Genomic DNA, 27,993 nt, shown 5'->3' on the forward strand with positions numbered 1-27,993 from the left:
TTCATGCCTAAATGCACCTAAATGCTTGAAAATGTAAGGGAACTCTTTGAAAACACATTAGATCTCAATGAAGGCGAAAAATCAATGCAAGTTAGGAATACCTTCTTTTTCTTAACCCTTTACAGCCGATCGGAGCGGGCACGCTCTGTTTTGCGTAACTATTTTTAAATCCCGGTAGCTCTGCAACCAAGTAAGCTAGCGCAATAATTTTTTTTGGATATGAAACTGGAGGAGTTGTACTTACATCTTATGCCATCAGCTTGTCCTAGGTCACAGTTTCCTTCCACATATAGCTTTGCAAAAACTGCATAAAAATCACTTGCAGCAACAAAAACATGATATTCCAGAAACACGCTTCGCCGATCCATCAGCTGTTTGTAACACTTCCTACGTCCATCAGCGCGAACTATCACATGACCGCATGACCTGCCCGGAACCGGAAGTGACGTCATTTTGCGGAAATGTAGTTTTTTACGATCGGGGCCTTATGAGCTTGTGTTTTACTTGTTATGTGTTTTAAAAAGTTATGTTTGACTTTATGACTTTCTGTGTCGTTTCTGGGATGCTTAAGACTCATATTGCACTGCTGGAAATAGTTTATTTTGATGCATATGCTGTTATTTTGCAAATTTGCACTATAATATTTATTTTCGTTTTTCCTGCAGTATATAAAAATTGGTGTATTTCAAAAATAAAACTATGAAGACACTCAAAATAAATTTCCTGTGGTGGGAAACTAGTTTGTGTAACTTTTTTGTATTTACAGTTTTGAGGGATAAGCCTCTTAAATTTCTCTAACTAGAAATATATGTTAAAAAAACAAAAACGATTTTCAATTTTTTTGTAGTTTATTGCACTTTTTTGCAATTTATGTAATTACTATGCACCTAATACAGACATATTATTAAAGTTTGGGCTATAATGGTTGTATTGATGTATAGCAACTTGAAATGCTCCCAAAAATGGCTCCACAGCATGTAAAAATATAATATAAGCTCTGGCGAACTTGGTTCTATGGTAGGTCTTAAAGGGTTAACTTAGTAACATTTTTGCCCTTAAGAGCAAAATTAGATAGAACTAAACACTGGTTAAACACCAGACCCTGCTCTCTGACTTCCTCCTGAGGTTGATTCGAAGAGTTCCTGCAGTGGGAAATTACCTAAGTTAAGCAGATTTCTTGGGCAAAGTTGCAAAAATGAACCCATCCATGTAAAACAAACTAGTTAATAATGTAAATGTAAACTAGTACGCTATTTTATAAATGAAGCAACCCAAGGAATTATATCACCTTCAGCTTACTATGCACACACAATTACATTTTTTTTTTTTTTTTTTTTTTTTAAGCAGCAACATTTTGTACAGCAAGAATGGCAGTCATTTAATGTGGAGCAGCACACTCTGGGAGCAGTGGGCCGGACCAGTCAAACGCCCTTTCTGTCAGTGTAAAGATGTCCTGTTTATTTTTTTTGTTACTGTTGGCCTAATGTTTAAAAATATATAGTGTAAATTGAAAAAAACAAACACTATAAGCACTGTTTCCTGTCATTGTCAATGGGGGATGTGTCCATCTGTAGGCAAAGCTGTAAAGCTAATGTGAATAAAGTTAAAAGTACAAAATCTAGCATGCCAGTGTATATATTTTCCAAAAGCCGAGTGGGCCGGATTGGAGTCTTTGCCGGAAGATTCTGGGCCCCGGGCCTTAAGTTTGTCACCCTTGCTGTAGAGCAGTATACATGTGGGATCTCCATCCTTACTTTAACCCTTGCTTGCACAGCAGGCAGTGATTCATTACTAATGGAAAATTTCGAAGCGGAAAAAACCCCAGAAACGGGATACAGTTGGCAGTCTCGAGGCTGCTCCGCCCCTCCGTTCTGCGAGCTGCAGGCAGACGCCGGTGCTCACTGCAGTCACTCCGCAGTGCATCCAGCATCAGACTGCAGTCTCCTCACACCGCGCCTCCCTGCGCTCCCCTGGCAGGTGGACACTTATAGAAGCACGCGGGGTCGCGACCATGTAAGTATCATCTCGAGTATCTTCTAGTTTAAGAAACCGTTCGGTGATGGTGATGTTTGTGATAGTAGTTGACTGTTATTTTGCAGGAGTTTTTGCGGCGTTGCGCACAGGTAAAGTTGATTTGTTTGCGTCATCGTTTATCGGCTGCAGGAAAATGCATTTCAAGCTGCTCTAATACATCAGTGTTAATAATAATAATAAACAATGAAGCTCACCGATGAGCTCATTTGGATACAGTCCGCCCGGTTACTACATCACCTGTATCTGTGAAACGCCCTTCCTCTTTAACGCCTTTTTTGTAAAGTTGGAATAAAATTAGGATCTGAACAGGTTGTGATCACAGCGGGATGCGATGAGCTGCCGATCCCGGTTCTTCCTTGACCTCGAAATGCCTTTGGATTGATTTAGAAAAGACCCAGCCTGATGATGCAGCAGATTCCTTCGCTCTCTCCCTGTTTGCGTCGCACTGAGGCAGGAAAACGTGTCCTGTTTCACCTCCGCAGTGCAAACACGCCGGGATGCAGCACAGCAGGCCAACTCCGATTTCTGCAGTCTAGCACCTTTAAAAAAAAAAAAAAAAATCTGTCGTTATCATTGTCTTTCATTTTAGAACAGCAGTCCTTTGATTATTTAGAGAAACTGTAGTTATTTTACCCACACAACATCCTTTCGCTACAAAATCATTAATGCTGTTTCTTTCTTCATCACTCTTTTAACTTGTACACAGACAGTTCTCTTAGTTGTTTCCCATCAAATGATTCTTTGATACTCATGAGACTTTTTCCTCTTTGTTATGTAAATCATTTGCAAACATCATTGCCTTGTGTGTCCTCCCACAGGGCTTTCATCTCAATCTTTGCTATTCTGGCCCTTGTGGTCTCAGCTGAAGGCAGTGTTGGGTAGGTGGAACGCTTCGTGCAGATTGCATTACAAACCTATGATGGCACTGAAATGTTCCGGTTTCAGTTCCACGCTATGGTTTTCAAACATGGCTTTAAAGTGGAGGTTTGTGTCCTCTCAAGGAGGAAACTTTATTCTTTTATCAGTTATTTACAAGTTTCTGACCACTTATAAAATGTGTTCAATGTGCTGCCCATTGTGTTGGATTGTCAATGCAACCTTCTTCTCCCACTCTGCACACACTGATAGCAACACCGCAGGAGAAATGCCAGCACAGGCATCCAGTATCCGTAGTTTCAGGTGCTGCACATCTTCACACCGTAGACAATTGCCTTCAGATGACCCCAAAGATAAAAGTCTAAGGGGGTCAGATCAGGAGACCTTAGGGGCCATTCAACTGGCCCACGACGACCAGTCCACTTTCCAGGAAACTGTTCATCTAGGAATGCTTGGACCTGGCACCCATAATGTGGTGGTGCACCATCCTGCTGGAAAAACTCAGGGAACGTGCCAGCTTCAGTGCATAAAGAGGGAAACACATCATCATGTAGCAATTTCAAATATCCAGTGGCCTTGAGGTTTCCATTGATGAAGAATGGACCCACTATCGTTGTACCCCATATACCACACCAAACCATCACTTCTGTTGTTCTAACAGTTTTGGAGGGATCCATCCAATGTGGGTTAGTGTCAGACCAATAGCGGTGGTTTTGTTGGTTAACTTCACCATTCACATAAAAGTTTGCCTCATCACTGAACAAAATCTTCTGCATGAACTGAGGGTCCTGTTCCAATTTTTGTTTTGCCCATTCTGCAAATTCTGTGCGCCGATCTGGGTCAGCCTCGCTGAGATGCGGCAGTAGCTGGAGTTTGTAAGGGTGCCATTTGTGAGTAGCTAATATCCGCTGAAGGGATGTTCGACTGATGCCACTCTCCAGTGACATGCGGCGAGTGCTACGCTGTGGGCTCTTGCTGAATGAAGCTAGGACAGCCACTGATGTTTCTTCATTAGTGACAGTTTTCTTGCGTCCACATTTTGGCAAATCCAACACTGAACCAGTTTCACGAAACTTAGCAAGCAGTTTGCTAACTGTAGCATGGGAGATGGGTGGTCTCGTAGGGTGTCTTGCATTGAAATCTGCTGCAATGACCCGGTTACTGCGTTCACCAGATATCAACACAATTTCGATCCGCTCCTCACGTGTTAACCTGTTCGACATGTCAATGGCTGTGAACAAAGAGAAACTTGTAAATAACTCATGAAAGAATAACGTTATGTTGAAACCAAGCACACCATTGTTTTTCTTGTGACATTACCAATAGGTTTGATGTGTCACATGGCCCTCTTCTTATTGAAAAAACAAAAGTTGTATCCAAGATGGCCGACTTCCAAATGGCCACCATGGTCACCACCCACCTTGAGGAGTTTGCCCCCTCACATATACTAATGTGCCACAAACAGGACTTTAATATCACCAACCATTCCCATGTTATTACGGTGTATCCATATAAATGGCCCACCCTGTACATTGAATGTTTATGGAGCTTCATAGTAGGCACAAGTCAGCTGAATTCATCCCCAGTTTCTTTATGAACCTGACTTTTTCTGACCACGTAGCGCTGCTGGACAATTAATGTAATTTATCAGTGTTCTTGTTGCAGACCCAGTACCAACAGCAGCTACTGCACAGAGTCAAAGGAATGTCTGGAATATGAGCTGATCTGCAAAACGGATGAATATGAAGTGAGTGAAAGCTCTCAGCAGACAGCAGTGCAACACGCGTTTCCGACTCGTCAAGCTCGTATTTCTCACATACCGTGTGCTTATGCGCGTTCGTGTCCAGGTGCGGCACTACAGCCCCACTCGCTGGGTGTCAACAGATGCTGAAGCCTATTTCATGGGAGTGGGTGCGGCCATGGCTTTCAGGAGACTCTTCCAGTATATTACCGGAAGCAACGAAGGAGGTAAGAAGTCGATATACAGGAGGTCAAATTGAGCTTTGATGAAGTGCATCAGTGTTTGGAATGATGATGACGGTGGTCATTCAGGTGTCCAGATGGACATGACCGCTCCTGTCCTGGTCAAGATCCCAGAGAAGACCAAGATGTGGGAGCCTGCTATCTACACGCTCAACTTCCCACTGCCGTCAGCCTATCAGGACAACCCTCCAGCACCCACTAATGACAAGGTAAGCCCTCGAATTGCCCTTGCCTCTACTGAGGTCAAACGCTGTTTATCCTGCCGGTAACTGTGTAATTCAATCAGTGATTTTCAGCTTTCAGATCAATAGAGATCATTGACGAGTGCGCGGTACTTAGTGCGGCTGGCCCTGCTGCTGCTCTCACTCAGCAGAATAGAAATGCATAGTGCTGAGTCAGCAAGGCGCCAGTGCTCTCTGTGTTTTCTGATTCTTAACAGACGAATCAGCCAATCACATGGCAGGAACTCATGCGTGTAAGCATGTAGAGATGGCATCCGAATTTAAGTGAGCCAGACTACTTCAAGCTGACAGGAAGGCAACAGTAACTTAAATAACCGCTTGTTACAATCAAGGTTTTCAGAAGAGCATCTCTGAATGTACGTCACACTGAATCTTGAAGCAGATGCGCTATAGCAACACAAGACCACACCTGAAGTGCCATTCCTGTCAGCTAACAAATGGACACTGATCTGATCTCTGATCTGATGAGTCTCCATTTCTGCTGTAACATTCAGATGTTTGTTGTAAAAAAACACGAACACATGGATCCATCCCCCCCTGTGTCAGTGGTTTAGGGTGGTGGTTATGTGTGGGGGATACTTCTGTGCTGGAAAGAATTGGGGCGCAGTATAAGCAAGGTGTACCTACTAAGGCTTCCAGGTAGTGTGTGTATAACGTTACAATGATCAACACACTTGTTTCAAGCAGTTTATTTTTAAACTATCGACTCTGTGTGCTGTCAGTGACAGCAGATGGTCGTCTTAGTTCCACAGCTCTTGAGGACACGGGAGGCTTTTTAAGGCCCAGTGTAACAATTATTTTGAACAGTGTATCGTGCAAAATTTCTCTAGTTGATCCCACAAATAAAAGGATCAAATTGTATATAAGTGTAAGAGTTTCTATTATATATCTAAAGCTACTCTGCTGCCCTTCCACTTTGTTTTCCACATGTATTTCACTGTGCTGGATTCTTCTCTGCATCCATCGCACAGCTGTATTTCACTGAGATGCCAGAGATGGACGTGTACGTGAGGAGTTACGGAGGCTGGATGCTGTCGGTCACCTCCAGACTTCACGCCCACCTGCTGACCAAAGAGCTAACCAGAGTTCGAGCTTTGTACAACCACAGCTATCACTACGGAGTCGGCTACGACAGGTGCTACGCATGTCTCATTTCTAATTTTCTTTGAGGGAATCGCTCATGACTGTGTCATCATGTGGTTCTTTTTGCTCTAGTCCATGTTGTGCACTCATTAAACAGTATTATCTGGACTTGTACTGCTGCACAAGGCATCGTCGCCTACTTCCAACTTTTATGTTCATGTCTCTTCTTCGTTTCTTGTGCGTAGCCCCTTGAAGCTGTTGAACAGGCACAACGAGGTGTGGTACGTGGCCGAGGGCGAGCCAGTTTGCTCAGATCCACACGAGCCGACACCTGCGCACACACCCCGTCCGACTCCCACCAACTCGCCCACAGACTTCCCCTTCGAGCCTCTCCCAGACAGCCTCTCTGATTCCCCCTCACTCACTCCCTCCGACCTGTCCTCAAACACCACGTCCAACTCCACCTCACAGATGCCCTCTGACACACCCACTCTGTCCCCATCAAACACTCCACCCAGTTCTCCATCTGATCTGCCTGCTCAAGCTGCATTCAGCAATCCCCAAACGTCCACCCAGAACCTGCTGGAACCGGCATCCAACTCCTCCGATCCCACCTCTGTGAGCCCGTCGCTGGAGCCCCAGTCTGGCACCACTCTGTCGAACAGCGTGGCTACCAGCCCCGAGGAGACACCGGCCGACACTGAGCCTGTGGTCGAGCCAAACGATGCTCATTAGCAGCAGTCAGATGTGATTCAAGCAGCTTTTCCAGATATATTTCTATGTAATCTAAACAGAAAGCAAACAGTGGAGGTGCTTGAGTCTGCGTGTGACAGACGGACCTGCTGTTCCTCTCCTTTTCCTCCTTTTCTCACTATACCCCTACTTATGGCACCGAGTGTTTAACTGTGTGTTCTATCGCAGCTTTGCACCTGCAGCTTCTCGAATCACTGATCACGTGCACTTCCACTTTGTCATTCCAATCTTATCCCACCGCTCCAGCGTAGATTTAAGTGAAATCTATGTATTAGTTAGAAGGTTAGTAATCTGAGTTATTGTGCTGGTTGATAGATGAAATGCTGGAACGAATTAATAGGCCAGACTTAATTATCTCAATGCTCAGTTTCACACTGAAGTTCTTAATATTTACTGCCTGGGTGCAACTTTCTAAAAGTTCATGCGTTCAACTTCTTCATCACTTTCGTGATGTATGTGGCAACATATTCATTTTGCATTTTCATTGGGATCTTTCTTGCAATCTTAGACACTAACTAATAATACAAACAGCTCCCAGATTATGACTTTGTATTTCACTTTTCTTTCCAGTATGTTGGCCCAGAAGAACCCCCAAAACTGCAGCCATATGATTTGTCAGCTCCAAACTTAGATCTGTGCAATCAAATATTTACCAAAAATACCTTTCCTTTGCAATACATTTAACCAGTATGTTATGGGAATTTATAGAGTAATCAAATTTCAACATTTATACCTGAACAGTATGATTGTTGAAAGTAAAACTGGACTCCTTGGCTCTGGCCTTTAGTTTTTCGATTAATGTTTCAAAACCTTTAAAATTACTTTCCCTGCTAAACTTGACCAAAAATAAGAAATGTTTTGTATGTTCTGTTACTTTAAAGTGGTCAGAAGTGTTTCTCACCACTAGGGGTTGCTGTAGAGCAGTGCTACGTCTCAAACTCTCTGAGCAATCTTGGTTCTGACAAGGTGGAACTACTGAAGTGGCCAGTTAGTGTATTTCTGGTAATCTCTATACATGTCCATATAGTACATGGTACTGTAAGCAAGGGTGATACAACAAGAGTGGTAACGGCTAATAATAATAATATGCCACATCTTTATCAGTAAAGAAGAAAGTCACTATCATTATGTTAACGTAAGCAGCTATTTAGCTTTGTGTGTGTTTTAGGGAGTAGGAGATCAGTGTTTCAGCCATCAAGGATGTAAACGTCTTGGTAAGAAATACTGAAAGTTAAAACTGTGTTTATCTGTAAAGGAAATTGTTATATTTAATGTAATTTAGCACTGTGTAGAAATTAAGAAGTTCAGTCTGCCCTCATGTAAAATCTTGATTAGTCATATTTTCTCTAGAAAATCACTCCACAACCACGTTGCTGTAGCCATGTCTGTGTGGGTTCTCTCTGTTTAGCTTTTAGCCCAGCAGTGGCACTGCTTTGCAAACCGTCTGCTTAAGTGTGACCTACAGTTTCAACCAACTGCAGTAAGACTGCTCCAAAGATCTCAAAGAATCCCAGTTGATCAAACCAACGCAATAAAATTGACATGTTAATGAATTACATCCTCTATTGATGCATCTCCGAGCTACGTGCTGTATATATACACAATATATATACATTCTGTTTCTGATGAAGATGCAATAAAATAAACATGAACTCATGTTGGACTCATTTTGTTGCTGATGGTCTGGACTCCACTGACTAAAATGTTCAATTTTCCTTTTATTCATTTGTCAGTGAGCACAACTGAAGGGGAATCGACCCAAATGGTCTCCCACATGTATTCTGGTTCTGTTCACATGGAACGGCATCTCCCTTGCAACCAGGAGAAATGGATCAAAACCTATAAAAAAGCAAGGCTGGAGCGCACCTGCAGCCCTGTAGCAACTTTGTCAATATTTGTGGAGGAAAATAAGCAGTGAATGAGAATTTTATGAATGAATGAGAATAGTATTATATCGTTAGCAATGTATTGTGATAATATCATATCATGGGGTGTTTGGTGATTCCCACGTCAAAGCCAAGCACTGAGGTTGGCAACCTGCGGCTCACGAGCCACTGTACCGTAACCGTAAGCCTATTTATACATTTACTATGTATCATTAATACATGTACATTAATCTATCCTGTCCTAATTACATGTAACATCCTTGTTACCCGAGATTGCTGCTCTTTTTCTCCCTTCATTTGGAAGGAGCCACAACAGCGCTTTTGAAGCTGAAGGTTGCTAATGGCTGGCCTAGCCAATAGCGAGGCTCTAAAAGAGCCAATAAGCGACTTTAGGTCAGTTATATGAAATGATCTTGTCTTCTCAGTAAGATGAGGTCACATGCTGTAAGTGTGAGAAACGACAACAATGAAAAGTTTGATCAGTGGAGTTTAATCCAGTTTGTTATTTCATACATGTATGCTGGTTTGAAAGAGACCAGTTTCACTGTGTGCACTCAACCAAGAGCAGAGAACCGTTTCAGTAACATTCAGTCCATTCTGACTTCACCTTAACAAATGCTTTTGAATCCCTAATGAATCTTTTTAGGTGTTTTGGTGCTTAAACATACTGCCCTGTGACATTCATCAACTGTATAGAGATTTTCCTTTTTTGCTGCAATGGGAAGTTTCTACTGCAGAAGGTGTGTCATTATAATGAAATGACTGCTGGCCATCTTTGAATATGACAGACCACGTGTGGTGTAAAACCAGCAAAAGGTAATTCACTTGTCCTTCTCATAAAACAAGACACGAGTTCCTTCTTTAATATTATGAACAGCAGGTAAATATTTAAAGCAACGGTGTCATCTTGCAAATAGTGCGTTTCACTGTTGTTTCTTTGCTATGTAGCAAAATTGCTCTGCTATGTTCATTCTCGCAGTGTTCAATCGTTTCCCTGAGTCACTGACCAGGTTTCTGTCTTCTAATGTCCATGTAATTGTGTTAACTATGGAGGGACAAGGAAAATGAAGTGTGGTGTGGTCTGGCCACCGGCCTTACACTTGTTTTATTTTATTAAGCATCAAATATTTAAAATGGGGTTTAAAAAATGTTTATTTTTAAATTAATACTGGGAAATTTTTGTTGTTTTTTTTTTTTAAACAAAAGAAATGGGACACATCTGTGTGGGCTCCATTAAAGCTGAATGATATATACAGACCTTTTCCCCATTTTCAAGAAAGACCTTAGAGTTTCTCAGTCAAAGAGTGGTCCGATTGCATTAATAAAGCATGGCTCCACGGTAGAAGTTCAGGTGGCTTAGCTGGCCTGCCTGCAGTCCAGACCTGCCACATTATGAAACAAAAAATAAAGAAAGAATAGAATAGAATAGAAAAGAACAGAAAATATGACAGAGGCTCTGAACTGTTGAGAAGTTCAAGGTCTACATCAACCTAGAAAATATTTTGCTTCCAACACAGTTCAAAGAGCATAATTTATAGATGAGCTTATGCAATGCAACCCACGATTTGTAAGCAATTTCATTTTTTTGTTATTTAGGCTTTATGCATTTCTTTATGCGTTGGGTGTCAGAATGTGTGGCAGCTGATGTGATCTAGTTGCAAAATGGTCTCCAGTTTATTGTTAGTTTCACAAATGTGAAAGATTTTCTTTATTTTAATGAAAGATTCATTAGGGAATACAAAGATGGCAACGCTTGGAACTCCAGTCTGTATCAATCTCTTCCCAAGAGCACAACAATTCAGGTACTTCTAGACATAAGCTTGTTTATGACACGTCATTCTCAAGATTTGATAAGTCCAAGTATACAAAAGTTGTTTAAATTGGCATCTAATGCTCACATACCATCAATATAGTTTCATCAAAACCACAAGTTTCCACTGTGATCTTATTTTGAAATAAGCTTATACCACGTACAGTAAATAACCATTCATGCTGTGGTAATCATCTCTGAGAACCGCTACACATTTACAGATGTCCAAAAGAAAAAGCTCGCCTCTGCTATATGTATCACATGGTTATGGCTATCTTTCATCTTGCAAAACAAATGTGCTTTATCCACCCACTAAGAGTTACTGGTAGAATTAACGTCATACACAACGAAGGTCCCGTCAGACACTCTGACGTGAAGGCATTTTCTCTGTCGTTTGGCTTTGTGTAAAAAACTGGTGTTTTACTTAAGGGGAGGACTGGCTAGCAATCGGTAATTTCATGAAGTTTTTCAGGAAACAACTATTTTCTTTCAAAAGAAAAAAACATGTTTGTATTTTCAAACAATGAAAGTGTACGTAAGGAGACTTTTTAAAAGTAACTAATCCTTGAGTAATTACAAAACCTTCCTCTGTGTCAGTGTGCTGCTCCTGTCTCAAAGTTGTGCTGTTGACACTTTCGTGCACATGAAGGGGAGTACAAATCGCTCCAATTTCTTTTTTTCTATTTCTTGTAAAATCTGAGGCCAACAGAGGTAAGGTGTTTTTTACAGGCCTGTCAGTGTGCACGTATGTTTTTTGTGTTTCACTTCAGTTTGACTGTAATTACAGTGTATTTAGAGTGTTTTCATCATCCATGTGCCACTGTGTGTACTGGATCTCACTTGGAAGTGACAGCCTTCTTAGTAACACTTGCTCTCCTGCTTCCTCCACCTCCCGCTCCTCCTCCTTGCCAGAGATGGCTGGGGATGGTGAAGGCGTCCACGCTCATGCCCATCGTTTTAGAGGGGATGGCACTAAACTGCTTCCTGTCTGAGCTGTATTTGTAGATGGACTCCACCTGAATGGAGCTAACCGTCCGTGGGCCCACCCCAGCCAATCGCGCAAGCTCCTGGGTGTCAGGGTTCATGGTGTAAACGCCTCGAAACTGGCAGCTGGAATCGCGGAAGAGGATGAGGAAGTGGTTGGCAGGACTCTTCTCCATTTCCTGAAGTTGGAAAAACATGAATAAAAGATGCAGTAAGCACATGTTGCATCTGTGAGTATGGTCTACACCAGGCATGTCTAAAGTCTGGCCCGGGGGCTGATCACAGACATCGGTCAGATTTTACACGGCCCTCGCTCCTACCTTTAAAATGCATTATTTATGGCCTGCCACCACTAACAGAATTAATAAAGTGTCATTTCTTCTCACCTCAGTGTAGCAACCTCAGTAAGTCACTGAGCTACTGATATTCAGCTTCAGGAGATAATTCTGTTATTCTACTCTCTATATGTGAATGAAAAGCAGATTTATTTTGTTAAGGCTTCAAAACCAGATCACCATAATGAAAATGTTTGTGTTAGTAAAGTAAAATGTAAAAAACAGCACAATGTTTATGCTTCAAAAAAGGACGTGAAGGATTATGGGTGATTTTAATAAATATGGCGCCTACAGTTACAGAAATAGCAGAATTCACAATGAGCTTGATTAAAAGTGAAGTAAAATGAGTCCTCTACCTCAACAATCTTGTTTTTTTGAGACTCGTTGACCTTCCCTGCGAGGCAGCAGCGAGAGAGCGCGTTGTGAATGATGAATTTATTGGACTTGAAACTTGGTTCCTTGAAGAGTTTTGGACCTGAAATGTAAAAAAACAAAACAGACACGCTGGTTTTTGCAGACCAACTACAGCTGAAAGCACTTGGCTATTGCTTACAAGTACAAAGGAACCGAGTGATCGCGTTGGACCTGCTTAACGTTGTACCTGAGTATTCTGGGGCAGGTGAAGTTCCATTTGAACCACTCTCCGAGTCCTTCTCTCCATTTGTCAGTCTGCTTGGTGTTACACAACCTGAAGGTGAATCAGGGCGGGTGCTGCAGAGAAACCAAGAGTGCCCTGGTCGCATTATGACATCATAATAGACAGCAGAGGTAGGCAGATTGATCCAAATATCGTTAGTATCAATATGAATGTTGATACTGTATTTAAAATCTCGCTGTGTTGATAAACTGCCCTATAAGACGCTCGTGAAAAAACAACAAATTGTTGCATTATTGATGTCAACAGATTTGCCAGCATCAGGAAGTACAGGTAGTATATTTTCTAGCATGCCGGCTACTTCCTGATGGATTGGAGCAATGTATTGAACATAGAGGATAGAAACAAACTAAATTATTGAAAAACTATAAATAAATCTGCAATCCACAACCAGAATTTTCTTTTCTGAAAATTTTGAGTTAGTAAGTTAAATAACTCAAAGGTAGGTATCAATATTTAAGTTAATAAGAACAAAAACAAATCCTATTTTTTCTGACTTTCTAACTTTATCACTGGAATTTCTGATATTTCACTCGGATGCAAACACCTGGCCAACTAACCAATGCTGCAATTTCTTAAGCTATGCTTGTGCTGCTGCGACCTGACAATGCAGCAGTGTACCTGCGGAGTCTCTTTGTGGGGTCACCACCATTGTTTCCTGGTTCGTCTGTGGCTGCCAGGTTGAGTGAGGAGTGAGAATAGACTCTGGTCAACTTAGTACCTGGGGAAGCAAATGGTAGAACATAAAAATATTTCAGTCATTCAAATAGTGTAGAAATACTTTTTTCGAAACTATTTTGGCTTTACCAGTCGCTCCCTTGGCGGGACTCAGAGATAGCTGCGTTTCCTCTCTGGTCATGCTGCGAGGCCGGGAGCGGCTTTTCTTAGTGGAAGTTCGTCCTTGGTTAGTCGATTTTTGCTTAAGAACTTTGTCCAGGTCCTCCATGAGTCTGAGTTGTTGCCGCCATGCGTACTCCCCCCGTGTAAAATCTCCACGGCGAGCTGGAGTAGCCGGAGGTGTAGGAGAAGGTGAGGTCGTGGCTGCAGGAGGTGTGCTGGAAGGTGATGCCGCTTTTTTTTCTGAGGATGCTAGTCTAAACCCAACCAAACAAATTTAGGTTAATTTTACACACGTGCAGCTCAAATTTGGACTTGTTAATCAACAAATTCAAGAAAAGCAAATCTGTGGGGATTTACTTTGTATAGTTGCTTTCACAAATTTATAGAAACACTACCTGATTTCCCTTTCTTGCTCATTCCACTGTCTCCTCTTCTTTAGTTCCTCTGTTCTCTTCTGCTGTCGTTCTAACAGTACCGCTCTACGTTGAGCCATCTCCCCTTCACTGTGAACCTCGTCCTACAAACAAAGAAGCATGTAATTCATGTGCATCCAAAATACACTTTTCCTTGTCCATTCTCTTTTGCAAGAACTCACCTTGAAAAAAAATCCAATTCCTCCTTTGGCTCCCACTTCGTTCTGCTCTTCACCTGGTTCTAACATCTCCGCCTCTCTTGCATGTCCGCCTTTCGATCCAATTTGTTCTTTTGGCACATCGCTGTCTTCTATTGCCAAATTTAGTCGCTCTATTGGATCCAAAGGTTCGGCAGGGAGTCGTTCTGCAGGTTCCACAGCGGATTCTGTGTGGTCGCTCATGGAATCGGAGGAGAACTCCTGCCCCTCATCAGTTGGTTCATCGCTTCCCCCCTCTGGTCCCCCAAGAGATGATAATGATACTTCAATCAGGCTGCATTGCTTTCCCGCACCCGCGGCTCTTCCTCCTTCACCTCCTGTGCTGTACGCAGCAGACATGGACAAAGTCTCACTTTCAAATGAGCACTCAGAAGGAGCACCAGAGCTGCTCCCTCCAGCAGCTCTTAGACGATCTTGCCTGGGTTGCGGCAACCCTCCAATGACCCCTGTGTCTTCCTGCTCCAACTCCAGGCTAAACTGGGTGGGTGTTTCACTTGAGCCTGTGTCCGAGGTGCTCTCAGCGGCCTGTGGCTGCTGGGTAGCCTGGGGAGACTCCTGGGGAGTCCGGGGTCCACCGATACGGAAGGAAGAAGAGGTCTGTACCTGACACTTGCTGGGCGACACGCGCCGCAGGTGTGGGAGTGTGTCCACAGTTTGGGTTGGTGTCAAGACGCGATTGAGCGGAGGGAATTTAAGTTCGGAAGGCCGTGGGTGAGGCTGGTGTTGGATACGTGGATGGTGTTTGGGGCTACGGGGAGTGGACTGACTCTTAGTGCGAGAAGCTGGGCAGGAGGAAGATATAATAGTTTTTGGTGATGTGGAAGAGGAAACAAGATGAGACCGGCGTGATGGGGAAGAAGCAGATGGAGCATTGGAACCAGCAGGAATCACCCAAGCTTTACTGGTAGTCCTGGTTGGGGTTTTTGTCGGAGTTCTTGGTGGTGTTTTTGTTGGAGTGTGAGGAGGGGTTTTGGATGGTGTTTTGGTATTACTTCTAGTTGTTGATTTTGGAGTTGTTCTGAGCATATTTTTGGGTCTTTGGTTGCTCATGAGTTGCTGTTGCTGCTCGGTAAGTTTCTGCATGTCCTTCTGTAGCGACTGCAGAGCCTCACTGAGTTTCTGCACCACCTCGTTGTATTCCACTAAAACGGCTTCCCCCACTTTCTCTGTTCCTTTTTCTATCTCTGATCCTTTCTTACTTTCAATAGAGAATGTGACCTGTTTCTCTAACCGCGGAGGATTGGAAACAGATGGCTTTTCTTTCTCCTCCTCCTGTTTCAGTTGTTCCTCCATGCGAGTGAGACGCTCATCAAGGGTCAGATTATCATCCGCTGCCTCACCTCCTCCTTCTCCTTGCTCTCTTTTCAGTTGAAGGAAAGCAGTTTTTCCAAGCCGCTGCCTGTGCTTGGCAAAAATAGCTTCGATACGTCTTTTTTGAGCTTCGATGCTTTTGCGTTTTTCCTCAAGACGAACTCCCAGTTCCCAGGCCTCAGAGCCAGGTTCCGGACCTCTGGGACCTGGGCTGTCCTGGCACCCTACTGCACCTGCTGGGGTGGAGGGTGTGTTTGGAGTTGCTGGGGTTGTTGGAGTCTGAGCAGAAGCCGACTCTTCCCCAGTAGCAGCAGGGTGTCTTCTTCGGTTGTCTCGTCGCTCAGCAAAGCTCGTCATGCGTGGACTGTTGCTGGTGCTGTGGTTTCCCTGACGACCGCTACTGGGTCGTATGTTACCCGGGGCGTTTCTGGGCATATCGTCCGATGCTTCCGAGGAGTCGACGCTGCCATCTCGCAGTACAGAGTCGTCATCACGTGACATATCAGAACGTCCTGACCTCTCCCGGCTTTCTCTCCTTCCTTGCCTTTCATTGCCGCCCACTTCTCCTCCAACTGGCCGGTAGAGGATTCCGGAGCGACACGGAGCAGAGCTGCTGAGCTGGGGATTATCCTCTTCAGGCGAGTGCAAAAAGAAACCTGCTGGAGCTCCTTCAGGACGTAACCTGGGCTCTGGCCTGTCTGCCAAAGCTCCTTTCCCACCTTTCTCAGGTACCCTTCCCTTCTTCTGGTCTTTGCTGCCCGGTCTATGGACGACCTGCATCGCCTCCTCAATGGTCGGCAGCTCTCCCATTTGTGCAGTGTGTGCATATGGACCCCAGGAAGAGCGCTGCGATGGGGCTGAAGCGCTGACCAGGTGGCTGAGATCCTCCGGAGGGCTGTACGGGACACGAGTCATCCCTGCTGATGTCATCGGGGACGTCATTGCCGGGATGGCGGTGGCGAGGCTGTCAGTGCTGACGGAGCGAAAGACAGAATCTATTGGGTTTCCCATGACAATGTCAACATCACTGTCCAGGCCAAATGGGATGCTGAAAGTCACTGCTGACAGAGGACGACTGCAGAGAGGTGGGTGACAACGGAATGATGGATAAATGGATGAGTTGCACCAACAAGTATGGAAAAGCAGAGTCCACGGAAGCCAAAGTAAGAAGATTAAAAAAATTAAGATAAAATATGAGAGCAACACAACACTTACGATAGAAACCACATAAAGGGTTTAAGGATATCTACCTGATTTGTTTCTTTGTCCAGCTTTTGTTTTCTGCAAAGAAAATAACTCATAAGTCTCACACAACGGCTAATTGCACGCAAATGCAAAATAGCAATAGGCATAAAAGATGCGTGCCCAGTAACTGTTACCTGGTGAAACTGGAGAGGAGATGGGTACAAATGGTTGTTTAAAGATGAAAGAAGGAGAACCGCTGAAAAGGGACAACAGTGTTACACAACACAGCCAATTTTTGTCTGTGGCCCATCTGTTTGACTCAACAAATGGCTTGATTAGGTCCTGTTTGACTGTATTCAGATTTATTTCAGTTGAGTGTTATTTCCTACCCTGTAGTAATTTGGGTTTAGTGACTGGTCTTTTTTTAAATAATATTTCTAACCACTTTTTGTATATGTACTTGTATGTGTGGCATGCTGGTACCTGTTGCTGTTACCAGTGACGGGACTAATACAGTCAGTTAACCCTGAGACATCTGAAAGGTACAGAATGCAGTGTTACAGTCAGTGAACAAATGTGCACAAAGCCAGTAAAGCAAAGAAGTTCTTATTAACGTGGTGAAGTCACAAACCTGTGAGGTCAATGGGCTGTACGGGCTGGACAAAATCAGGTTTCTTGATCTCAAACCACTCCAGCAGCTCTGCTATGAAGCTCATGATGTTAAGCTGAGGAAAAGAGTGTGTTAGCGTGACATATGGACATTATGAAGACAGCATCAGCACTGAATACATTGCTTTAATGTCACGCCTCAGATTCAAGATAACTATATTACTATAACGATAAGATAGACCTTTCAGACATAACATTATGACCACCTGCCCAGTATGGTGTTGTTCCGCTTTGCTGCCAAAACAGCCCTGACTTGTTGAGGCACGGACTCTACTAGGCCCCTGAAGCTGTGGTATCTGCACCAAGATGTTAGCAACAGATCCTTTTACTCATGTAAGTTGCAATGTGCCTCCATGGATCAGACTTGTTTGTCCAGCACATCCCACAGGAGCTTGATTGGACTGAGATCTGGGGAATTTGGAGGCCAAGTCAACACCTCAAACTCACTGCTGTGTGCCTCCAGCCATTCCTGAATCATTTTTGTGACAGGCCATCAGGTAATGTCATGCTACAATGCTTAGGTACCTGGTACGAGTCAAAGTAACATCCACATGGATGTTAGGACCAAAGGTTTCCCAGCAGAACGTTGCTCAAAGCATCACGTTGCCTCTGCCGGCTTGGCTTCTTCCCTCACACACCATCATCCACTTGATATAAAAGAAAACGTGATTCATCAGACCAAGCCATATTCTACCATTGCTCCATGGTCCAGTTCTGATGTTCATGTGTTCATTGTTGGTGCTCTCAGTGGTGTACAGCGACCCTGACTGGTCTGCAGCTATGCAGCCGCATACACAACAAACTGTGATGAAGTCTGTACCCTGACACCTTTCTATCAGGGCGATTGTGGCTTAAGAGTTGGGAGTTCGCCTTGTAATCGGAAGGTTGCCGGTTCGAGCCCCGGCTTGGACAGTCTCGGTCGTTGTGTCCTTGGGCAAGACACTTCACCCGTTGCCTACTGGTGGTGGTCAGAGGGCCCGGTGGCGCCAGTGTCCGGCAGCCTCGCCTCTGTCAGTGCGCCCCAGGGTGGCTGTGGCTACAATGTAGCTGCCATCACCAGTGTGTGAATGTGTGTGTGAATGGGTGGATGAGAGGTTGTGTAAAGCGCTTTGGGGTCCTTAGGGACTAGAAAAGCACTATACAAATACAGGCCATTTTACCATCAGAACCAGCAGAAAGTTATTTGGCAATTTCGTAATGGACTGGTTCTTATACAGTGCTTTTCTACTCTATCTGATATTAGGCATGCAGACTGTAGCAGATCGAACCAACAACCTTCCAGTTAGTAGGTGATCCACTCTACCACCTGACCTACAATAGTTCGTCTGTTGGATCAGACCACACAGACCAGCCTTCACTCTTCACATGCATCAGGTGGCCTTGGCCGCCCATGACCCTGTTGCTGGTTCACACATTTTGACAGATACTGATCACTGCAGACTAGAAACACCCAACATGAATTTAGATGCTTTTTAAACCCTTTTTAAAGTTTAGCAGACGCTATGGCCCAATCATGCAGCCATCACAATATAGCCCTTCGCTCAAATCTGTACCCTTGCCCATTTTTCTCTTGCTAACCCATTAACTTTGAAGCCAAAGTCTTTACTTCCTCTCTAGTATATCCCACCAACTCACGCTATGATGAAGAGACGATCGGTTTAATTCACTTCACCTGTCAGTGGTCATAATGTTATACCTTTTCGCTCTAAAAGCTGGCTTCTGTTGCCCTCTAGTGGTTTAAATTGAAACCAACTGGTTTACATTCAGACCACAAACATTTTTCAGCCTATAGAAAGGATTAAGTTAGGAGTAAACACCCATACAAAGTTTCTCTGTTAACTAACAACAGTTTAATGTCAGAGACCGTGACGCTTACATGCAGAGTCAGTGGCGCGTAGAGCATATCCTCCACAGCAAGGGGGCAGCAGCTCTGCAAGCTGCTCTCACAGAACTCTTTGATCAGCTGCAGGTTGTAGAGAGAGTCAGCTACTGACATGGTATCCTTCAGACACACATCTGGAAGGAGTAAACAATGAAAAACAATGGAACAATGCTGCTTCCAGATGTTTGTCAAAGAACTTTAAATATATTTGCTTCAAATCAAGATAAAAGATGCTTTTTTTAAAGGCAAAATCTAAATAGAGAACATGAGAGGCACTATTGCGTTTTGTGACTATACTGATGTACTAAAAGTTACACGAAATGCATTAACAAGCAACATTTACAGGAAATTGTATTTTAAATTACAGCCCTATCACTAAAGCTGTTGAGTATTTTGAAGCGCACATTAACTAAATATAAATATTTCATCATCCTATCTGTACATCTATGCACATCTATGAATGTGTGTTAGTGTCTGAGTTAACGTGTACCCTCTAGAGGCAGCAAGCTGGGGCAGTAATAGTGCAGCACAGCAGCTATTGCGCAGCCGTTAGACAGATCTTTGACCGCAGAAACCAGAGGGAAAGTGGGAGTCAACTTAGACTGCACTTTGTCCTTCCTATAGCGGATCTGGATAAGAAAAGAGAGGGAAGGAGAAGAAAATTGACATAGGGGGGAAAAAGAACGTTTTGCAAAAAAAATAAAATAAGTGAGACTAAGAGTATACAGGCAGGGAAACGGGTTGTTTTTAAAGGGATTCAGAGAGAGACTCAGAAGTAGCAAAGGAAATATAAAATCAGCCAGCGTTGTGTTTCCGTCAGACAAGAAACAAAAGCATTGACTTAAAGTGTGAAGCCAGCCAAACGCCAGGAAAAACTGCAAAGAGAAGAAAAGCCCATAGAAACAAAGCACAAGACCAATGATGCCTCAAGTTTGTACACATATAGACACAGCAACCAGAAGGTGCAGTGCAACAGTTAAAAAGGGACATTGCAAACAAAGAAAAAAGACTGAAAGAAAGACGTGAAAAGGAGGATGTTTGTTTTTCGGTGTCCATGCAGTGGTAATGGGCACTGATGACACTGTGAGCCTTTGCTTCTAATTGGCATTGATTAAATGAAAAAAGTAAAAGAAGAAAAAGAAAAGGTGAGTCTCGCAGCTCAGACGCCGCATCAGTCTTTGACGTCCACATGAGATAAACAAACCCAAAAACAAGGCATCTGTAACGTAAGCTGACTGTTCCACAGCCTTGTTGGAGCAGGACAAAGAAGGCGCGTTCAGCTTCAAAGGGTAGCACGCAGTGGCGCCGTGCCTCCTATAACAAGGCTCTGTAACACACAACGATAACTATGGAGAAGTTGTGTTAAAGGCTAATGAGTTTTAAAGTGATCCATCCAGCCTCGAGGTTGGAGTGGTGGTTAGCTCGCAGTCAGCTGTACGGTCAGTCACTGGTCGACAGCGTGGTAGGTGAGGTGTGGCGATTGGTCGGTTTGTCGGTCAGTCGAGTGCAATGGTACGGGAAGCGGGGGTGGGGGGAGAGGGTGAGAGAAGAGCGAGGTGTTATACGTTACCACTGGCGGCTTATTCCCCGACTCCTTCAAACAAAAAGCGATAGCATGCTGGATGGGGGATGGCAGAGAGAGGGAAACAAGCATAAATGACAAGGGGGCCGCTCATCATGGGAACCGCCACACCAAAAAACGTCTGCTCAGGGGGGAGAGGACAGAGCGATGGAGGAGGAGGAGAGGAAGGGGACAAACCAAGGGAGCACAGATGTCTTTTAATAACCACTTAATAAAGGTCACTTCACCTCTGTCGCCTCCTTCTTCAGCAACTCCTCCTCCACCTCGCCTCTAAAAATCTGGCTCATTTTGAGATGAAACTGATGACTGAATGTAGCAACGTCAGAAACACCCAGTGTCCAAAACAGCATCAGTTGACAATAATAAGGAGTTTCGGGACATAATGGGGCAACAGATCGGTCAGCTGGTATTAAGATAAGTCTACTGGACACTTTTTATGAGGAGACAGGTAAAAGGTATGTGTGGGCATTTCCAGCAGGCACAATAATGTCAGCCGTAGCAGATGGACAGACAAAGAGGACAACAGAGAAGAGAAGAGTACACTTACGGGGACTAGTTTCCAGTACCACCGGGTGGACTGACACTGCCAGAGATCAAGGAGTGACAGAAACAAACCGAGGGGAGAAAACAGAAGAAGGGCAAGGTCAATGTTTGAAGCTGCAGCAACATAGCAATGAGGCACATACATGCTTTATTACAAGTCATCAAGCATGTGAGTATTTATGTGTTTGTTGGCGGTATTTTACCGAGTCCTGAACAGGCTGCAAGTCTGTGCAATTCTGTGACTTAGGCGGCTCTTCTTCTTCTGTGCTTTCTCTTAGCTTCTGGTTCAACTGCAAATGTAAGACAAACACTATTACAGTAGAACTCACATGATTTCAAAGTTACAATGTTTTATCACAAGAAATAAAATGTTTCTTAGCCAATGCTAGCTAACGTGCTAGCATTAGCTGATAATGAAATTATAATGATAATTTCTTTAGCTTAATTAGCAAGTTTCACTATCCCAGCTGTCATGGCGTGAGAGATGGGGGACATCATGGACTGTAAACAAGTCTGCCCATTTTACAAGATTCGTTCATTCCACGAGTCAGAAACAACAATTATCCAAGATACGTTCACAGGCTAACAACATGTGATTGACACGTCGTCCTCCCCTCTCTTGTCACGCCCAGAATCAAAACACCATTCAGTGATTGTGGAAATAGTGATGCTTTAAACCAGTAGAAACCAGTGGTTGTCATCATAGTAGTTATGTCCGTCTCTTGACAGCATCCATCTGAGGATGAAATGGTCATGTAAATCTGCATAACTTTGAATCTCAATACAATTTCATCTAGTGAGGTTTTTTTATGTCTTCTCTGCTACAAAGACCAACGCTTCTTTGTGTCAGGTTGTAAACGTGTTTATTTTTGTTGTAAAGCTGGACATTTTAACAGTCGGTGTGGATTGATTCGCTTTTGGAGCTAACCTCAGGTTGCCACTGGAGACAATGCAGAGTCTGTGGTATTTCAGCATTCAGATTCTCAGGACTAGTCCTGTCAGTGATGTTGTGTTATGTGTGATAACTTAATCTAAGGCTTTAAACCAATAAAAACCATGAACTGGGACAGAAGTTGAATCTGCTGAGACCAGCAGAAATCACCGATGTTGTGTTCTCACCCTGTTGACCCAGAAGAGCAGTCCATTCTCCCACGGCGCTCCAACACCCATCTGCTCCGCCTCCACCGCCATTTTCACCTGACCCACCGTCTCTTTGGTAGCCAGTGACATCAGCGAGTCAATAAGGGCGAGGTGGGCTTTCTGCACCAATCAGGGAGAAGAAGGACCATTTAAGCACCTGAGTAGCTGGTATGACTGAGACTGAAATGTTGGCACAGTTGGAAAGGCCAGTCTGAAGATCTGACTCTTTTCCTTCCTGTAAATGATCCAATCTTACATTGGAAACCTCCTATAAAAAATGTTTTTAAATTGTATTTAAGTGACTATTCAAATGCTACCTGAGATGCTGAAAGCATTCAACCACTTGCAGGTTGAATTTAAAGTAGAAAATACGCCATCATACAAATACACAACACACACCGTTTTAATAGGGCTACTGCTAAGGTCCTCCTCTGTGACATCGGCATCCTGGACCTTCGGAGCGAAACCTTTCTTAATGAGGAACTGCAGGAGGGCAGAGTTATCAGCTGGAGACCCCTGCGATGCTGGCTGAGAGACCCCGTGTGCCTGGGCAAGCAGTGCCTGAGCTCTGCAGTAGATCTCCGGGGAGAGAAGCAGCTTGGAGACAGCCGGCTTGAGGTGCTCTTGTTCATACTGGTCCTTATAGAGCGGATCGCGCAACTCCACCGGAACGTTCTCTGAAAAGAAAAGGACATTCTCACTTTGGTTTTTGGAAGAAGAGTCCATATTAGCAAATATTAGCAGCCAACAGGTCTTCTCCTGTTGGCTGCTCTCTTTAGGGGTCACCACAGTGGATCACCTGCCTCGCTCTCATTCACATGGTGGTCAGAGCTCACTTCACAGGCCAGATTTACTAACACACTGTTCCATCACAAACTGGGTTTTTGTTGGAATTTACTAAGAGAGCACAGTGACAAGAGGTGGGAACGTAGAGCTTTTTGCAACTGACCCTGTCGCATTTGTGATTCTGGAAGTTACTCTTTCAAGGCACAAAATATAGAGAAGGGACTATTTAAATCAAGCAGATATTCTTAATTGTACAGATATTTAACACTGAATCACACCTATTACAAGGTAGCTGTAGCTAAGGAGGTAGAGCAGGTCATCTGCTGATTGGAAGGTTGGTAGTTTGATCCCTGGCTCCCTTCAGTCTGCATGCCAAATATCCTTGGGCAAGATACTAACCCGAAGTTCTTTGCTGATACATCCAATGGAGTATGAAAGCTAGTTAAAAAGCATAGAAAAAAACGTATTTGAGATTTGACTTCCACGCTATTTTGGCCTGTTCAGTAAATCTGACCTTAAATCTTCTTACAATTAGCATATTAGCTTAATGGATGCTGCTAGCATGCAAAGGTAAAGAGAAAAATTCTTTATGAAATATTTTTAACTGCCAGTTTGACCAGTAGCAGCTTTTGAAAAAGAGGTTTGAGATTAAAGCACCAACTTCTAGCTCCTCTTTACACACCGATCAGGCATTACATCATGACCACGTGTCCAATAAGGTGTTGTTCCCCTTTTGCTGGAAAAACAGCCCCGACCTTTTGAGGCATGGACCACTGAAGGTGTGCTGTGGTATCTGGCACCATGTTGTTGTCAACAGATCCTTTATCCTGCTGAAAGAGGCCACAGCCAACAGGGAATGCCGTTTCCATGAAAGGGTGTACCTGATCTGCAACAATGCTTATGCTTAAAGAAACGACGCTAGATGCAAAAGATACAACTGTGTTTAGAAATTCAAAGGACGGTCACTGAATGGTGCAAGCTGTACACTCATCTATTATCTCCAAGCCGAGATCATTGAGAATAAGAACTTGTCCACTTTATACAAGAGCTACATCTCTTAGGTGCATGTGAGCCGATATATATGAGGAGAAAACACTGAGCTTTCCTGTGCTGTGCTCTGGGAACGGTAAAAACTGCCAGATGGAATTCTGATGCAGAGAAAGGCTTTATGAAAACACTGCCCAATGTAAAATAAAGGCCGCAGCAGTCACACAGGCTGTTTGCAGCCAGCCTTGTCACATAAACTGTGGAAAAATATAAATAACTTATGGAACACACTGAAGACGTATTCCCACAATGGAAATCTGTGACGGAAAGCTACAGAATCTGACTGCAGGAGGCAATAATGTCATCATCTTCATGTACAGCTCAGCTAGGTTACCCAGACAAGAGAGTGTGTGTTTGTGAACATGTCCAGTCCGCTAGGAGTTGGTCAGTTCATAGACACATACACACTGTGACCACAAAAACACACAATTCCCTGACTGACCCATATTCCAACTTGGCATGATCTGGAAGACTGGAGTAGATTTGAAGGAACTCTCAGAGCTCGCATGACTTCCGTTCACTCTGCAGTCAGTCCCTGATCTCTTTAAGTCTCTGCCATTATTTTCTACCCCCTCACTTCTTGATCCGTCCACACACATTTTCAGAGTGACCCGCAATGAGCGCCACAACTACTCTCCACTGTCGTAAGGCTTACTTATGTAACTGAAACTCCTCCTTCCTATGCTGTGGCCCATTTCTCTGAGGAGAGGAGACAAAAGATTTGACGAGCACATCGATTACACTGAGCACACACTGCAGTGCAGTGTGACACACGCGCACTGTTTTTGGGGTTGGACCCCTTTGCCTTTCAGACTCTGTAAAGAGAGCTGGGAGGAAACAGGACTTCGGTCACTATGGGAACGATGAAAATGGAAAGTGGCCATTTGTCCCAATCACAGCTGAGGCAATGAGACTGGACTGCAGAGTAGGGAACATTACAAACAGGACTGTGGAGCTATCCATTTAAATCTTTCTACCACAGTGCAAACACGTGTTTAGGGAAGCAGATATGGATTATTTTCTCCATGGATTGACCTGCTAATCATTCTAAAAACAATGAACAATGTCCAGGATAGATTTCCAGAGCCAATCTCAGACTCTTCAGACTCTTCAGATTGTTTCCTTGTGCAACCATTATCCCAGAACATGAAAAACATCCTGTTCTATCAAAGAAAAGCAGAATATTCCACGAGTTAAAATGGGAATTTGTAACATATAAGCTTGAAAACTGAGAGAAGGTACTAATGTGCTTGAATTCAAATGGTTCCTCTGTTTAGACAAATTTAAATTCATGTTGAGTTAAAGTCCACTCATCATTTCAGGGTTACATTTGCTGAAATTGATGATTTCCTTACTACCAGGGAAACCTATGAATGTCTTTCAGGACATAAATTTAAGTCAACATTATTTTGGGTTGCATCTGAAAAAGTTGAATGGTTGCTAAATCCCCAGCACTCACAGAAGGTGGTTCAGTTCTAGTTGGTGTAGACCAAACACAGAGCTAAAACTGATGTGAACACATACGCATGTGGTGACTCTCGGTTTGTCACTTCTCGTGAGTTAGAAATATTTTATTGATGATGCGTGACTCCTGCTCAGACAGGACAATCCTGCCAAAGAGGACTGACTCTCAGTGAGGTCATTTCCTGGTTAAATAAAGGTCACGGAGTCTTTACTAGAAGACTATTACCTAACTTGACTTGGAAACCACATGATACCAAGAAAAAAATACAACTGGTTTCATAATGTCTCTGTTTGTTTTAAAGTGACACAATCATTAGATAACAGCTCTCTGCGGTCCTGTCCACTGTTTGGGTGGAATAATAAACCTCGTCAGTGTGAGGACTGTGACCGGTGCATGAATCTCATGTGCGGCTTTATTAGTGCCATTTTCTTCGGGGCTTCCATTAAAAATTCGACAAGACACCCCAGTGGACATTTTCCAGTTGACGGATAACAATGAAGCCTCCCTGCTGAGAGGCTTACAGCTCATCTCTCCTCCTCTCTGCTGTCCTGCACTGACGGGGAGGCCAGACACAAATGTGATATGAAATTCTGTCTAAAGCCATTACTGCAGCAGATAACCTGGATTATTACATGCGCAGGTTTACTACTGCTTAGTTAGCCTGCTGTGTGACATCACTGCATTAGCCAGCACAGTCTGAACCTTCCTACATGCACATTATGTGAGATTGGGTCTTGTCACATTTATCATGCTAACAGGAGGCCGGAGGTAGCCACAACACTAACCAGAGCAATAGCAGCTGGCAGGATACTGAACTGCTTCAAAATCAAATACGGTTTTGTTTTGGTCGGTTGGTCTGATCAAATGACAAAACTGCTGATTGCAGACCCAGCCACGCAGCATGATGTCATCCGATACAGAGCAGGCATAAAGTGCACAAAGACCAAAGCTGACCTAACATTTCTTTCACAGTGTAACCAAAATCTAAACAACGTGGTCTTCGTGAGAGGTGGTTTAACGCAGCAGGATGCTGCACCTACACCTGCTTACAGCATTCAGAAACCCTCTGCATTCTTTGGCCTGTTAATGCAGGGAGGAGGTGGCACTTGTGCCGGGTTTATTCAGAACTTCTTCAGGGAATGAATGCGTGTGGTGCAAGAAAGCCATCCATTGTCTTAGCAGCCCCACTGTGTCACCTTCACCACACCGTGCGTGCGTAACAGTGACACAAATATTATGCGGTCTTGACCCATTTAGAGCAGGCCCACGCATGAGCTATACATACACATTTCCCAAATCCACAAAAAAACCCAACAAATAAATTTGCCCGTCGTTACAAATCTCTCCACAGGCCTGACTGAGCCCGGCTCTGACAAAGGCTTTGTTGTCCGGTTCCTCCACGCATCACGCACCACTGAGGAGATTCCTTCTGACAAGCCTCGTGCTCACGTCAAATAATTGGCTAATATGATAACCTGCACGCGCTGTGGAAACTGCACACCCGATAGAGGGGGGAGACGCTGGCCCAGGTTGACCACGAGCATCGTCGGGGCAGAGGATGATAATGATGGATGACGCGGAGAAGGGCTTTCCTTTGAAGGCAGATAGCGGGGTTAGACGGACTCGGAGCTGCATATGGAGCGGGATACAGCGGGATAAATTATTAAGCGCCCCACCCAAGATGCGCCTCAGCTGTGGGTAGAGGCTGGAGGGTACCTGCAGAGCCGTAGGATTTCGACAGCAGCCACCGAACGCTGGCGCAGATCTTGGCTCGATTGAAGTCGTACTGGTCCAGCGGTTTGATCTCCGGCACCGAGAAGGTCTTCTTCATCGCGCTGGGAGAGTCCACCATGGCTGCGGTGTACCGCACCGAAGACACGGAGGCAGCAGCAGCAGCACCGGGGAAATGTGAGGAGGAGGGATGGAGAAGGAGGCGGGGGATGAGGGGAAACGGAGGAGGGCTCTGCGATTTAGACTGAAGACAAACAAATGAATGATAATAAATCAGTTATCACAAACAGAGGGTTGATAATAGAAACGTGGTCTGCTGACAGATTTGTTTCTTTTAAAAAATAAATGTCACACTGGTGCCACCAAGCCGGCTCCACGCCCCCCTAAACGTCACAAATCAGCCAATGAGGATGTTTCTCAGATCGGCGATGCTCTCCGCAGCAGCACAAACAGCACTAACAAACCTCCGCTCCGGTTCACAAGAGCACATTGATGGAATTACCCGACGCCACTTTTCAGCCTGTAGACTCGGCATAAACG

At 44.1% G+C, this 27,993-nt stretch overlaps 2 protein-coding genes across 3 annotated transcripts; one reads left to right on the forward strand and one right to left on the reverse strand.

Annotated features, from left to right (window-relative positions):
* Positions 1 to 1,805: 1,805 nt before the first annotated feature.
* soul5l (heme-binding protein soul5, like) lies at positions 1,806 to 8,627 on the forward strand. Its single transcript, XM_082535173.1, has 7 exons — positions 1,806 to 2,013; positions 2,853 to 2,912; positions 4,576 to 4,657; positions 4,758 to 4,878; positions 4,963 to 5,102; positions 6,107 to 6,270; positions 6,464 to 8,627. Coding segments are annotated over exons 1-7 (1,059 nt in total). The 5' UTR covers positions 1,806 to 2,011; the 3' UTR covers positions 6,954 to 8,627.
* Positions 8,628 to 9,355: 728 nt separating this feature from the next.
* On the reverse strand, positions 9,356 to 27,990 carry LOC309707705 (calmodulin-regulated spectrin-associated protein 3-like). Of its 2 annotated transcripts, XM_082535187.1 has the most exons (19): positions 27,439 to 27,990; positions 22,824 to 23,101; positions 22,404 to 22,544; positions 21,488 to 21,574; positions 21,289 to 21,324; positions 20,730 to 20,777; positions 19,650 to 19,788; positions 19,154 to 19,293; positions 17,240 to 17,333; positions 17,092 to 17,143; positions 16,803 to 16,864; positions 16,674 to 16,704; positions 14,077 to 16,498; positions 13,877 to 13,998; positions 13,449 to 13,735; positions 13,263 to 13,362; positions 12,588 to 12,697; positions 12,343 to 12,461; positions 9,356 to 11,830 (listed from the first exon to the last, which is right to left on the reverse strand). In XM_082535187.1, exons 1-19 carry the CDS (start codon positions 27,572 to 27,574, stop codon positions 11,504 to 11,506), a joined length of 4,731 nt encoding a protein of 1,576 aa, XP_082391313.1. In that variant the 5' UTR covers positions 27,575 to 27,990; the 3' UTR covers positions 9,356 to 11,503. The 2 variants fall into 2 exon arrangements, with proteins under 2 accessions (XP_082391313.1, XP_082391314.1); XM_082535188.1 differs by lacking the exon at positions 20,730 to 20,777 and having other exon boundaries at positions 27,439 to 27,988.
* Positions 27,991 to 27,993: the final 3 nt, after the last annotated feature.

Source organism: Aulonocara stuartgranti, assembly GCF_965226115.1.
Source record: "Aulonocara stuartgranti genome assembly, chromosome: 6".
Lineage (NCBI taxonomy): Eukaryota > Metazoa > Chordata > Actinopteri > Cichliformes > Cichlidae > Aulonocara > Aulonocara stuartgranti.